The sequence below is a fragment of the Apis laboriosa genome, unplaced genomic scaffold (genome assembly GCF_014066325.1).
Source record: "Apis laboriosa isolate Shangri-la unplaced genomic scaffold, ASM1406632v1 scaffold42_cov153, whole genome shotgun sequence".
NCBI classification, from domain to species: domain Eukaryota; kingdom Metazoa; phylum Arthropoda; class Insecta; order Hymenoptera; family Apidae; genus Apis; species Apis laboriosa.
The window spans coordinates 333,694-348,732 of NW_025223257.1; the positions used below are offsets into that span (position 1 = coordinate 333,694).

At 26.4% G+C, this 15,039-nt stretch overlaps 2 protein-coding genes across 2 annotated transcripts; both read right to left on the bottom strand.

The window, feature by feature from the left end:
* Positions 1–2,455: 2,455 nt before the first annotated feature.
* On the bottom strand, positions 2,456–5,763 carry LOC122716094 (cysteine dioxygenase type 1). The gene is made up of 5 exons (XM_043938846.1): positions 5,283–5,763; positions 3,347–3,488; positions 3,162–3,267; positions 2,916–3,085; positions 2,456–2,806 (listed from the first exon to the last, which is right to left on the bottom strand). Exons 1-5 carry the CDS (start codon positions 5,510–5,512, stop codon positions 2,771–2,773), a joined length of 684 nt encoding a protein of 227 aa, XP_043794781.1. The 5' UTR covers positions 5,513–5,763; the 3' UTR covers positions 2,456–2,770.
* A 981-nt stretch (positions 5,764–6,744) lies between these two features.
* Positions 6,745–13,708, bottom strand: LOC122716135 (calponin homology domain-containing protein DDB_G0272472-like). Its single transcript, XM_043938924.1, has 8 exons — positions 12,560–13,708; positions 11,953–12,420; positions 10,173–11,879; positions 9,774–9,995; positions 7,972–8,618; positions 7,352–7,903; positions 7,036–7,260; positions 6,745–6,892 (listed from the first exon to the last, which is right to left on the bottom strand). The coding sequence occupies exons 1-8, from the start codon at positions 13,706–13,708 to the stop codon at positions 6,745–6,747; spliced, it is 5,118 nt and encodes a 1,705-aa protein (XP_043794859.1).
* Positions 13,709–15,039: the final 1,331 nt, after the last annotated feature.

A 15,039-nucleotide genomic window follows, 5' to 3' on the forward strand; every position in this document is an offset into this window, starting at 1 on the left:
AAGATTGTATGCTACAAGCTCGGGTGACGGAGGCGTCCCGGGACGTATCTCCCTAGTGTAGGCATTTGCACCCGGGTGTTATGAGAGAGAATCGTGATGTGAATGTATTGGTATAAATGATTTTGCTAATTCTTTTTAAATATAGAGTTAGGTAGGTAGGTAGTATACTTCTGATATGAATGGGTTAAATTATAAGTAGGTAGGGCCAGGAAAAGCAGATTATCGCATTTCTCATTTCGGGTAGGTTATTCGATCGCACGATATATCTGCACCTGGGATTCAATTAGAATCAATTAATTTTTCATTAATTGATTTTAATTATTTTATTTTGTTATGGTTCGTACCTAGTTTTTAAGTACGTTCGCGATTCTAGATCCGAACGAAAAATGAAATATATAGTGTGAAAGTGATTCTTCTTAAAAATTCGTATTAAAATATTGTACATCAGCTATTCTTCTAATGGTTGATCGTGATATGATACATAATTTATAATAGTTTTTTCTTTAATCAAAAAGATGATTAAAAATAGTGAAATAATATAATGGGGTTAATGCAAGAAATCCGAAGAAAAGACTAAAAGCTGAAGATTTTAAAGAATGGCTTTTCATCATTTGATGGAAAGCCATTCTTAAAATTATTATCAAGGTATTTATTAATTTATTATTACATTTTATTTGTTATTGTCACTATGCTCACAATGTATCGATACAAAATAAGCATGATATAATTATTAGTGATATAGAATACTAAAATAATTTACAAACATTATTTTTCAAAATAATTTATGATTACATTTTATTTGTTCTTATCAGTATGTATCGATACAATATAGGCGTGATATAATTGTCAATGATATGGAATATTAAAATTATTTGCAAAAATCATTTTTCAAAATAACTTGAATTTCAAATAAAATCTATATTTCCTAAGAATTGTATTTAAATGAATTAATATTTTTTTAGAAAATTTCTTTTAAAAAAAATTTATATTAACTATCGAAAAATATTTACTATATTGAAAATATTTTTATAATAAATATAAACAAATAATTATAAGAAATAGATAGAGATATATTGAATATGAATATAGAATAAATATAAAATAAATTGATTTGAATTAAAAAAAAATCATCATTGCAATAATAGCTTCAACAATAATTTTATGAATAATTATTAATGACTTTTTTAATTAATACTTTAAAATGTTTATATGAAGATATATAAATTATAAATACTTTATTTTATTATTACAATAATTATTTAATTATAATAATTATTATTTAAAATATATTCTTCAAAATATGATATAAACATGAAAAATCTTTTTCTACAATTAAATTTATTTATAGATACATATTTTGTAATATATTATTCATTATATCTTAATTGTGTTGTATAATACATATAATTTAAATTAATAATATAAAAATGAATTTTTTTTTTTGTTTTATTTTCTTCATATTTTCTTCATTGATATTTTTTATAATCAATTTTTTTCTGTTTCAGTTTATATATGATTATTTTTTATTTTTAGCTTCTTTCTTTTTTTTTCTTTTCAGCTTTAATAAACATACTTATTTGTTTCAGATTTTTCATAAAAATTACAGGTAAAAATATAGATAAAATATTCAAAATTTGAAATATTAAAAATATTAACTTTTCAAATATAAAAATTTTAATTGTTTAATATTTTCTTTATTTGTACTAATATATATATACTAATATAAATATTAATTACAATATGTTCTAATATATTTTCTTTCAAAAAGATTTTTATATATTCAATTTAAACATTGTTAAATATATTATTAATTTATGTTAATGATTTATGTTAATGAAATTATTATTATTATTATTATGATTATTTTTTATTTTACATAATATCTCATTATTGTTGAAAAAAAAGTTTTAAATATTTATATCATATAACATATTTTTCTGTTTCAGAAAATATTTTATTCAGGTATTACTTTTTTTTTCAAATTGATTTTTATTGTTTTATTATTATTAAGAAGTTTTAAATATTTATGTTATATAAAATAATATATATTTTTCTGTTTCAGAAAATATTTTGTTTAATTATTATTCTTTTTTTCTTATTCAAATTCGTTTTTTATTTTATCATAAGAATTTTATTTTTAATTAAATTTATGTTTATTTGTTTCAGATATTATACTATAAGGTAATTATATTATTATATCAAATATACTATGTCTTAATATATTCTGTCCATGTGGTGCATGTATTTAAGAATAGATTTTTGTTCAGAACAGACTTTAATAAGTCTAAATATTCATTTGTTTTTTAGATTTTATAGATATTAGCTTACACATTATATATTATATATCAATGTTAGATTTTCAAAAATATTACCGATAATTAAATGTTTTTATGTTTATTATTATTATTATTATTATTAGGTATTAAACAGTATGATTTATATTGATATAATAATATAAAATATATCTCTTTATTTCATAAAATTTCCCATTAAGAGAGGGTTTTTAAATATTTTTATATGAAAACTGAATATATACATGTCTTTCTGTTTCAGGAATTATTTTTTTAATATATAATATTAATATTTCAGGTTTAATTATTTTGTATATTATGTAATTATATAAATCGAATTGAAATTAAAATATTATCTAAAATTTAAATATCTTTAAGTACTTAATTTCTTTTTTTTATATTATACAATATACGAAAAACTAATATTTTAAAATTAACATAATTTTTAAAAAATTATCATCAACTTTAATTTTGAAATATTAATTGTCTTCAGGACATCTGGCGTCTTGAACCTCCTGCAAGATTAAAAGATTGAATTGCAATTAATTTTGATCATTTTGATAATATTGATAAAAGAATAAAAACAGAAGAAAAAAAAGTAAAAAAGATGGATGATAATTATACCCGATTCCGTTTTTCTCCATATTTCGACCAAAATGTAACTTTACATGAAGTCTTTTGTCCAGTTTGCTTATTGAAGACAGAACATGAAGAAAATGGGGGTGAATATAAATGTAACGAAACAGCAGGATTTACAGTACTCGGATTTTCAACTCGATGAAGTCCTAAGGAATCTATAAAAGGTAGGTCTTTCTTTTATCTAGTTATTTTTATTAATATTAAACGATTTTATATTTATAAAAGTATTACCATTGATATAACATATTTCATTGAGACCAAGAGTATTTCTTTTTAATTCTTGTAGTTCTTCTGATTCTTTCATTTCATTGTTACTTTTAGGCCATGCATATCGTGTCTATGGGAATAATTAGATTAAAAAAATTGTTCATTAAAAATATATATATAAATAAAAAATAAAATATTTCGTTTAATACCTCACATAGTTCACCTTGAAGAATTTTCATTATACAATGTGCATTTGCATGATCATGTATGGCTGAACCATGACCTTCTCCCCAACATAGAACCATTAGATTAAACCTTCCATTTCCTTCATCGACTAAATTCCTTGTATATCTAAGCACAGTGATTCATTTAGTTGTTTTCTTTAAGAACCTTTTATGTATAATTAAATTATATTAGCATTAGAATGAATCACATAAAACTAAAAAAAAATAAAATTCATTAGAAGATAATGAACTAGATTTATCTAGTACACGTTGAGCATAGATAGGTATTTTTTCTAAATCTTTTGGAACGTTTCATCGTTCGTTGCTTTCGATCCGGTGTCGTGTGTCAAAGAACCGATGTTCTGAATCAAGTGTAACGTAAGTTAAAAGAGGGGGGCATACGTGGAAAGTGTGTATAACCAGCCGTTCACCGTACAAACACTATTGATTCATGTGCAATACACATGGACACTAAAGTGTTCCGCATACTTAGGTTTTGGTTGCAACGATTTTAAAACTTTTTGATCATGTCTTTGATCGTAGATCATATTTGAAATAACACAGGAAAAAAATATTTCCATACAGAGAAGTGTAGATAGAATGAAATTATTATTGCATTTATTAAACAACTAATAACGAAATATTAGATGTTTATAAAATATTTTAACGAGTATTTTTTTAATCTTTATTCATTCGATTCGTTTTTCATTTGTTCGAAATATATTTTATTATTCTTCTTTTTAAATGTCCTATATACTATGTTGTGCATGAAATACATACTTTCGCCACTTTGTCATGTGGAAATCGACATATTAGCAATTTCGTGTAATGTCATATAGCCATATGTTTTATAACGTTGTCATTATTATTTTTATAATTAACAAAAGAATATTCATTCCAATTTAATATATTTTATATGAATAAGAAAAAGATTCATTTGTCTTTTCAACTTTTCAAATTTTAATTTTTCTTGTTTCATTTTTTCAAAAAAAAAAAATATAAAAAATTCTAAATCATTTAATTATGCTTTAAATACATGATTGATAGTTGTGATTCTATTTATATTTATTTTAATATATAATTCATAAATTTTAATTAACAAAGAAAATTGAATTATTAATTTATAAAATTTAATTAACATACAATAAAAATTAAGATGCAAATAGATTATTAGACAATTATTCATCATTGGATTATTACCTGCAATAGAATTGCATAGATCATTATTCTTATTTTTCTGGAATATTTCTAATAGATTCTTATTTATTGTTTTCATATTGATAACTTTCGAATATACATATTATGCTACTCATAGTATTATTGTAATAGCAGTATATAGTGCGAAGTACAAGATTGCTGCACAATCTTTCAATATATGTTTTTTTAGATAAGACCAACGACGTATTCAGTAAATTTCACAGACAGTAAATTTTCAAATTTTTATGACTTCTATCACATGATGGTCTCTCTTCATTTTTCTTAAGGTCATTTACTTTATGTTCGCGTGTCAATTTGCGCAGATAATACAGATACATGGATGCTGAATTCATTACTTAAGATTGATTGTGTTTTGAATGAAACAAAATACGTAAGACACGATTAGGGTTAAAGAAACAGTAACGATAACCTATCGTGAATTTCGTCATATTAATTTTATTTTACGATTGCGATGTAGTTGTGCCATGTTTTGTTTGTATGATGTCCGATAAAATATTTACCAAGAAACTCGATCATTCGCAAATGTAAGACGCGTCGATTGATTAAACATAAGAAAAAAAATCTTAAATTTTTATTTTTTCGTAAATTAAACACTTAAATTCCTCTTATAATCAATATTTTAATTCAATTAATTAACACAATGAAATTGCACGATATATATTAAATAATAGTTTGTAAAAAAATTCTAAGCTTATCAGTTTACCTGTATCTATCAAACTTGGCATATTTTTTCCATTCCAAAGGGTTACTTCTGTACAAGGCCATTAGATTTTGAACTTCATCTATGTTCACATGGTCAGTTTTGAAAGCTTCATGCAAAGCATCAATAAGTTCACGAAGAGTTAAAGAAACTCGTTGGCGTGCATTCTTTTCGTTTAATAGTTTGTCACGAGAAATACAAAGTAATCTAGGATCTTCACTGTACACTTGCATTTTTTTTCTATTGGTCAACTTTATCTTCCTTCTTCACTTATACTCGCGACGAGAATTAATAAAAAAAAAAAATATATATATATATATATAACAGAAATAATTACACGAAACGAAGAATACAATAATATATATTTGAATTGATTCGCAAAGGAAAAAAATAAGTTGTTTAAAAATGAAAGCAAATGAAGAATACGATTAACAGTGGAAGAACACGTTGTCGGTCTACGGCTCGCACCGATCTAGTAAAACAGGAGACAGCGTCTTGTACGATACCTAAGATACCCCCTACTCCCACCAACTCTAACAGTTTTAAATATTTCGTATATAGTTGTGAGTTAAATCTCGACTAATTTTCTTTTTTTTTTTTTTTTTTTTTCATTTCGAATAAAGTGGAATAACAGAACAATATAGCAATATGTATATTCTTAATATTTTATTAAAAATATTACATGTTGCACAAAAATTTTCTTATAAGAAAATGTTAAAACTAAAATAAGAAAATACATTTAACATCTATGTTATTTAGCCATATCACAGTATATTTTTACTCATTTTTATAACATAACAAATTATTATATTTAAGCAGTTTTTTTTCGAGTAAGAAAATTAATGAAATTTGATTAATTTATGTTTTAATTCTTAAATTTTTAATTTTTTATCATTATTTATATTTAATTTATCTTGAAAATTTATATGATAGAAAGTATCGAAGTTATTAGGTTATATTAACATGCATTATAATTTACGAAATTATATTTTGTAAATATATCTTAATTCTTTCTTTAATCACAATATTTTGTAATCTATTAAATGCTCTGTTGTAAATGTTATAGTGATAGAGTGTTGTAGGTCATAAGATATAATTTAACAGAATAAGAAAATATATTTTTATCTAAACATTTATACGTTATTATAAATTTTGATTAATTATAAAAAGAAAAAAAAAGACATTGGAAAATTTCTTTATATTTTACAAATGAGAGCGGGGATTTCATTCGATAATGAATTAAAAAATGTCTTGTAGAAACAGAAGATCAAGAGTGCAACAGAATCATATAAATCGTTATAAAATAAATAAACAATATATTATACTTATGAACTTCGTTCTAAAGATTAACATATGAGATTCATTACACAATAACGTAAAGAACATAAACAATATTTTTAGTTTTGTTTAAAAATCTTGAACAGTGCATTGTACTTCTAAGTCAAGTAACCACACAGGTGTCATATTAGTGCACACAAATTGTCTTTTCGTCATTGTTCTTCGGTTTCGTGGATGTTTTTCCACATGGAACGCTTTCCTTTTCTTTCGTACGACAAGGTGAATCAATGCACCTGCATGGCCTCGACTTGTTGCGCTCTCTGGCCGTAATGCAGCTGTAGCAAAGAATGTAATAAAAAAATCAGCAACTGGAAGTACCAGATCTACGTTCGGGGCAATTAATCGAGGAAATTGTTGAAATTTCGAAATTTTTTCTTCTTTTCCTTCTTTCGTTCATATAATTATTAGATATACTTACTCGCAAGGCGAATTTTTGCAATAATAACATTTCACTTTTAATTTTTTCTGAGTCGATTTGTTCTTCTTGCATCTACAAGGTGATGCTTTGCAAACACGACAAATTACTATTATTTTCTTCTGTTTATCACTTCTCGTGTGATTCGATTCGCATTTGCAAATAGTAGGTAATTTATTTTTCGATTTATCAATACATACTGCGATGATTTTTCGCCGCGTTTTAGGACTGTGAAAAAAAAAAAAAATAAAGGAATCTCAATATTACGTGATATAATATAATTTTTACTTTAATTAAATTCTGGTCAAAGATATTATACCTGATGCAATATTTTATCTTTCTATCCTCTCTTATCTCGTTTTTCTCTATGTTACAACAACAAGGAATTTTTTTACATCGTGTACAACATGTAGACGCGCTTATTTTTTGTTGTAATTCATCCATCACGTCGGAAAATACGCTCAATCGTTGATAAGGTAGATCAGAATTATGCGATTTAAGTTTTTCACAATAACGGCATTCATTCATAGAATCGGTTTCATGTTCGATTAAATTTCTGGAAAAGTAACGCCGTACTTCTTCTCTGGGCTTCCATGCCGTAACGTACATGGTACGATCGTTATCAGATTCATTCATGATCGATCTTCCATCGTGTATTATTTCCTGATTTTTACACGTACACAAATCTATGGGCAATTGACAGTACGAACACTTTCGTACGGGCGCCCTACACGTGCATTTTTCACGAGGATTATCGCAATAAAGACAAAACATAGATTTCATATATCCAGAATTGTTTTTAATTGATTTATTATAATTCCACTTATTTTGAGATTTAATATAATCTGCGTAAGAATCTGTCTGTCTGTAACTTTAATCAATTAATAATTAAACTTAATCATCAATAATATATATTATAATAAAAGATAAAAAATTTACCTGAATTCTGAATTTCGTGATCTACAAGAACCGTTGCAAAGGATTTTTCTTCTACAATTACAATCATCCCAATTTCTATCGTAATATGAATTTGGACGAGCACTTTCTTGAGAATTGGTATGATAACATTGCTTTTCCATTTTTAAACAACTTTTAAGATAATTTGTAGGTTCGGTATCATATTTCTGTACGGGTGCATTATAACAACAACTACATCTACTTTTTTTGGTAGTAACACATTCGTGAGTATTTGAATACTTTTCATAATTCGAATCTGTACATATCGTATGAGATTCCATTCCGGAAGATTTTGTACATACCGTGGTAGTTTCTTTTTCGGAACATACATCGAGATGTATTTTTTTAACTGGTTTTTCTTCTTCTTTTATTTCAGTTACTTTAGGTTTAATTTCTTTTTTTTCTTGAATGGCAGGTTTTTCAGGTTTTTTTATTATCTCTTTTTGAGCTTTGTCTTGAGGAATGTCTCGAGATTCTCGAGGTTTTTCAGGTTTTTTTAATATTTCTTTTTGAGCTTTAGTGATATCTTTAGATTTTCGAGGTTCAAGTATCTTTTCAGACTTTTCATTATTTTTATGTATTGTTATTTTATCTTGATTTGACAAAACAGGTATATCTTTATTTAGTAACTTTAATTGATTTTGCTTTTGTTTATTAAAAATTTGTTTCTCTTTATTAGAAATTTGTTTTTCTTTATCAAAAATTTCTTTTTCTTTATTAAAAATTTGTTTTTCTTTATCAGAAATTTCTTTTTCTTTATTAAAAATTTGTTTTTCTTTATCAGAAATTTGTTTTTCTTTGTCAGAAATTTTATTTTTTGCATTATTTTTTATTTCTTCTTTTATCAGCAGAGGAGAATTGGGATTATTTTTATTGTTTATTTTCTTTATCTCATTTATGGTTTGGTAAGGTAGTTTCATTAGATTCATAGGATTCGGTTGAAATTTCTGATTTCTCTCTATTCTTATTGCCGTATGTGGATTCATTTTAGTGGGAGTAAATTTTACTAATTGTTTTTCTGCATTTTTTATTTCAATTTTAGCATTTGCTTGAGTTTTATCATTTCCTTTCTTTGGAGTTTCCTCAGTTTTACCTATTTTCTTAAAACCTTTGATAAAGAAATCTTTCAATCTTTCTTGGAAAGTTTTCTCTCTTTGTTTTATTTCTAACATTTCTGCCTCCAATAATTTTTCTTTCTCTTCTTCTGGAATAGGTATTTTCTCTTCTTCTGGAGTAGGTATTTTCTCTTCTTCTGGAATAGGTATTTTTTCTTCTTCTGGAACAGGTATTTTCTCCTCTTCTGGAGGAGGTATTCTCTTTTCTTCTGGAAGAGGTATTTTCTCTTCTTCTGGAGGAGGTATTTTTTTTTCAGGAGGAGGTATTTTTTTTTCTTCTAGAGGAGATGGTATCTTTTCTTCTGGAAAAAGTAGTTTTCTTTCTTCAATAGTTAGTCGTCTTGGTTTTTCTTTATATTTTTTTAAAATATCCGGCGGCGATATTGGAACTTTCGGAATATATGGTGGAATATATGGTGAAATGGGTGTAAAAGGTGATATCATAGGTGGTACAGTTTTTGTTTGTTGTAAGAGTTGTTTAAGTGCAAATGCTTCAGGTCTCACTATTTTTGATGGTAAAATTGATATTTCATTTATTGGTGGAATTCTTTTTTCCTCTTCTATTTTTTCTTCTTTTTCCTTTTCTATTTCTTTTTCTTTTTCTTTTTCTTTTTCTTTTTCTTTTTCTATTTCTATTTCTTTTTCTTTTTCTTCTTCTTCTTCTTCTTCCTTTTCTATTTCTTTTTCTTCTTCCTTTTCTATTTCTTTTTCTACTTCTTTTTTTTTCTCCTTTTCTATTTCTTTTTCCTTTTCAATTCTTTCTTTTTCTTTTTTTACTTTTTCCTTTTCCTTTTCAATTTTTTCTTTTTCTCTTTTTACTTTTTCTTTTTCCTTTTCTATTTCTTCTTTTTCCTTTTCTACTTCTTTTTCCTCTTCCTTTTCTATTTTTTCCTTTTCTATTTTTTCTTTTTCCTTTTCTACCTTTTTCTTTTCATTTTCTACTTTTTCTTTTTCCTTTTCTATTTTTTCTTTTTCCTTTTTTATTTTTTCTTTTTCCTTTTCTACTTTTTCCTTTTCCTTTTCTATTTTTTCTTTTTCCTTTTCTACCTTTTTTTTTTCATTTTCTACTTTTTCTTTTTCTTTTTCTACCTTTATTTTTTCCTTCTCTACTTTTTCTTTTTCTATTTTTTCTTTTTCTTCTTCATCTTCCACTTCTTTCTCTTCTTCTTCCTTTTCTTCTTCCTCCTCTACCTTTTCTTCTTCCTCCTCTATCTTTTCTTCTTCTTCTTCTTCTTTTTCTTCTTCTTCCTTTTCTTCTTCCTCTTCCTTTTCTTCTTTTTCTTCTTCTTTTTCCTCCTCCTCTTCTTCCTCCTCCTCTTCCTCCTCCTCCACCTCTTCCTTTTTTATTTCTATTTCTTCTTCAGGATATTCTTTCTTTAATTTGCTTGGACATGGTACGCATTCTATAAATTTGTCGACAAGATATTTTGGACATGGTACAGATTTTACGTATTTTTCTTCAGGATATTCTGAACATGGTACAGATTTTATAAATTTGTCGACAAAATATTCTGGACATGGTACAGATTTTATGAATTTGTTTTCAGAATATTCTGGATATGGTACACATTCAACAGATTTGTCACTAGAATATTCTGGACATGATACGGATTTTATAAATTTATTTTCTGAATATTCGGGACATGGTACAGACTTTATAAATTTATTTTCAGAATATTCTGGACATGGTACAGATTTTATAAATTTATTTTCAGAATGTTCTGAACATGGTACAGACTTTATAAATTTATTGTCAGAATGTTCTGAACATGGTACAGACTTTATAAATTTATTTTCAGAATGTTCTGAACATGGTACAGATTTTATAAATTTATTTTCAGAATATTCTGAACATGGTACAGACTTTATAAATTTATTTTCAGAATGTTCTGGACATGGTACAGACTTTATAAATTTATTTTCAGAATATTCTGGACATGGTACAGACTTTATAAATTTATTTTCTGAATATTTCGGACATGGTACACATTTTATGGATTTTTTTTCTTCTTCTTCCTCTTCCTCCTCTGTTATGCACTTACAAATTAACAATGATTCTTTATCAATTATTTTAGATGAACGCCTTTTACGACAATATTTGCATCGCATATTATATTTACTATTTAATTTTTGATCTTTTTTGCGACATTTGCATAAACTTTTAATAATTTTAGTATGTTTCGTTTCACTTTCGCAAGTATGATAATTCATATTAGGATCTAATTCTTCTGACCAAGAATCAGGTAAAAAACATTTTATGTCTCGATTGCTGTTAGTCGATTTTGAAGACCATCCTTCACTTTCTGAATCCGATAAATTTTTTTTAGGATATATCGTGGAGCAAGGTTTTTCTATTTTGTCACATACGATATATTTAGGCCTTTCAGAAAGCGTATCGGAAGATTTTTTCACACATACATCGCTAACACTTGCGTCTTTGCATTTACACTCGATCAAAGTAGATTCGATTGTTGTCGAGCTACTTTCATCTTTATCAAGATCGTGACAAATTTCAAGAATATCACTACTATCTACTTTTATCGTGCTCTTCGAATCTGAAAATTTGGAACTACAACTGCATATAAGACTGGTATCATTACTTTTATTACTTTCGTCTTCCTTCGAGAGACTGTCCAATGAATTTTCTACAGATTTTTTACGTTTATTTCGAATGCAAGTAACAAGCTTGCTCGACGAAATTTTTGATGATTCTGTCGTTGTTTCTGAACTAGATTCAGCGCACGGTTGAGGTTTTTCTTGTTTCTTACCTTTTTCCTAACAAATAAAACAATTAATTAGAACATTTCTAATAAAAATTATCTTCAATAAAAAAAAAAAATAAAATTACTTGAGCATTTTCAGTAGCTTCCGAACAGATATAAATATTTACATTTCCAGTCATTTTACGATTATCAGTTTTCAAATTATTCGATGATTTTGAGCGTTTTGATTGTTTCGTGATTTTCTTTTTTTCCTCTTCAAGTGCTTTCTTTTTTTTACGCAAACGTTTTACATGTTCTTCGTGTAATTTTTTAAGATTCATACGAGCAATGTTATATTTTTCTTGAAGACGATTCGATTTTGTAATTTTGCAACGATTATTGTGATGTTCTTGATTTGCCTGAATCCCACGTGCTCGATGCTCACGCTTGATCTTTACTGGAATTTTCTTAACGTAACAGATTGATCTATCAATCTTTTCTTCCAGATTCTTATCAAGATTCTTTTCTTCCAGCTTCTTATCAAGATTCTTTTCTTCCGGTTTCTTATCAAGATTCTTTTCTTCTGGCTTCTTATCAAGATTCTTTTCTTCTTTCTGCTTTTTGAAAAAAAAAATATGTATATATATATATATTGAAATAATTACATAATTTTTTTCATTTTATTTACACGTAAATTGGTAATAAAAATTTAGTAAAAAATTTAAGTATCTTGGATACTTGCATCTTAAATACCATTCTACATTGCTCCACAATAGTCTGCATCGCTTCTTTAATCGAACTATTGATCATTTGTGTTAATTTTATGGGACTGATTTTACAATCTGATTCACATTTAACAATTTCTTTTATTAAAGGACTTTCACAAATTTCAGAAATGTATTCTTTCTTTGGACAAGTTTGCAAATTGCAAATATCGTACTCATCCAAATATATTTTTTCATCTTCAATTTCATCCACCATTTCATCTTCGACTTCATCTTCGATTTCAACTTTCACTTCATCTTCTCTAATATCATTTTCTCTTTTAATATCGTTGATCTCCCTCTTAATATCCTTGATTTCCCTCCTTACATCGTTGCTTTCCCTCCTAACATCATTTTCCCTCCTAACATCATTTTCCCTTCTAACATCATTTTCCCTTCTAACATCATTTTCTCTTCTAACATCATTTTCCCTTCTAACATCATTTTCCCTTCTAACATCATTTTCCCTTCTAATATCATTTTCTCTCCTAACATCATTTTCCCTTCTAACATCATTTTCTCTCCTAACATCATTTTCCCTTCTAATATCGTTGATTTCCTTCCTAATGTCATTGATTTCCCTCCTAATATCGTTGTTTTCTCTTCTAATATCCTTGCTTTCTTTTCTAATATCGTTGTTTTCCCTCCTAATATCCTTGCTTTCCCTCCTAGCATCGTTATTTTCTCTCCTAGTATCATTATTTTCTCTTCTAATATCGTTGTTTTCCCTCCTAATATCCTTGATTTCTCTTCTAATATCGTTATTTTCTCTCTTAATATCATTGTTTTCTCTTCTTATATCTTTTCTAATGTCTTTGTTTTCCTTCTTAATATCTCTATTCTCTTTCCTATCATTCATATTAATTATCTTTTCATATGCATTTTTGATTTGAAACAAATTCTTTGGATTTTCAGATTTTGTTGCAATAGTTTGAGGATTAGCATGCACTGCTGCATCTAACAAAAGTGGAGGAGGAAAACTCGTTGCTTTTTCGGTATGGAATGGATAAACTAAATTTTGATTGATGTGATTTGGAAATTCTGATTTTTCTGATGGAGATAATGTATTATTTTCATTTTTTATAGATTTTAATTCTGAGTCCGGAGTTTTACGATGGAACAATTTAGCAAGAAACATTTTAATATGTTGCAAATATCTATTATTTTCTATTCTATTTCTTCCTTTTACATTTGCTTTTGTCAAATTTTATATATGTGTATATATTTTTCTCCAAATATACACGTCCTTCTTCGTTTTTTGAGAAACATTTCTTTCGACATCGCCGAAATTTATTTATATTTTAGAAAACAATAATTTTATTTCATCTCAAATTTATCATAACTAACATTTTTATTAAACATTTGTATTAAAGGTTATACATTTTAATAACATATAAAGTTTAAAACAATCGAGAGTATTTTTCATCGATCAAAATCCAAAATGAAGTGTGTCGTATATGATTTACTTTCGATAGAAGTACATAACACGTACATAGTGATTGAAGCAAAAAAAAAAAAAAAAGCGATCATATATTTTTATCCGATAAAAAATGTTGGAAATTTATTCATTATTATTTGTTGTTTCATTCATAGATATATAAGATTTATGTGGCACAACTACAAGCGGAGGATGTCTCACTTAAAACTTCTGAATCGTGTGGGCAATCACAACTTTTCATTTGTTCAAACCTTACATTTGCTTTGTGAATCTTATGTTTACATCTAGGCGACTAAAAAAAAAAAGAATAATAATAATAATAATTAAAGAATATGTAAAAAAAATATATAGAAATTATAGAATTGTAATAATTAATATCCAAGTTTCAAATTATTTTAAATAGCGTTACCATTTTATGAATGAATTTTTTCAAATCCGATTTTTTTTGACTTTGATTTTTGACAGGATAAAGTTGTTTTACACGTTTACTTTTATCTGCTTTTTCAGACAAACATATTAATGGTATGCCTTCGCAAGATTTACGATTTTCTCGACATCCAATTCTTCTTTGAAATTCGTTTAAGACATTTTTATAAGTCTGCGATTCTTGATAAGGATATCTATCATCCTGCTGAATTACTTTGAACTTAAAACAAAATAATTCTTATTTTTATCAAATTCAACGAGTATCTAGTCTCATAATTTCAAAAACTTACTGAACGTTCAGATGTAAGAGAAGGATGGATCCTTTGAGTCTCCATTCTGCTACTCGTTGAACTGTCTAAACATCGAAAAGGGCTTCCAACTCTATGTTTTTTCTTTTCTTTTTCTTGAATTAATTTCATTCTATCGTGTCTTTTCAACTCTTCAATTAATTCTGGAGTTTGATACATAGGTAAATATCTTTTTACCATAGGCATTTCGGGTCTTCGCGTCGTTGCTTCTGGTTCCGTCGTGATAAATTCACGAGGAATTTCAGAAGCACTCCTTTTATAAATATGCGTTCTACAATTTCGTGGACAACACTCGCA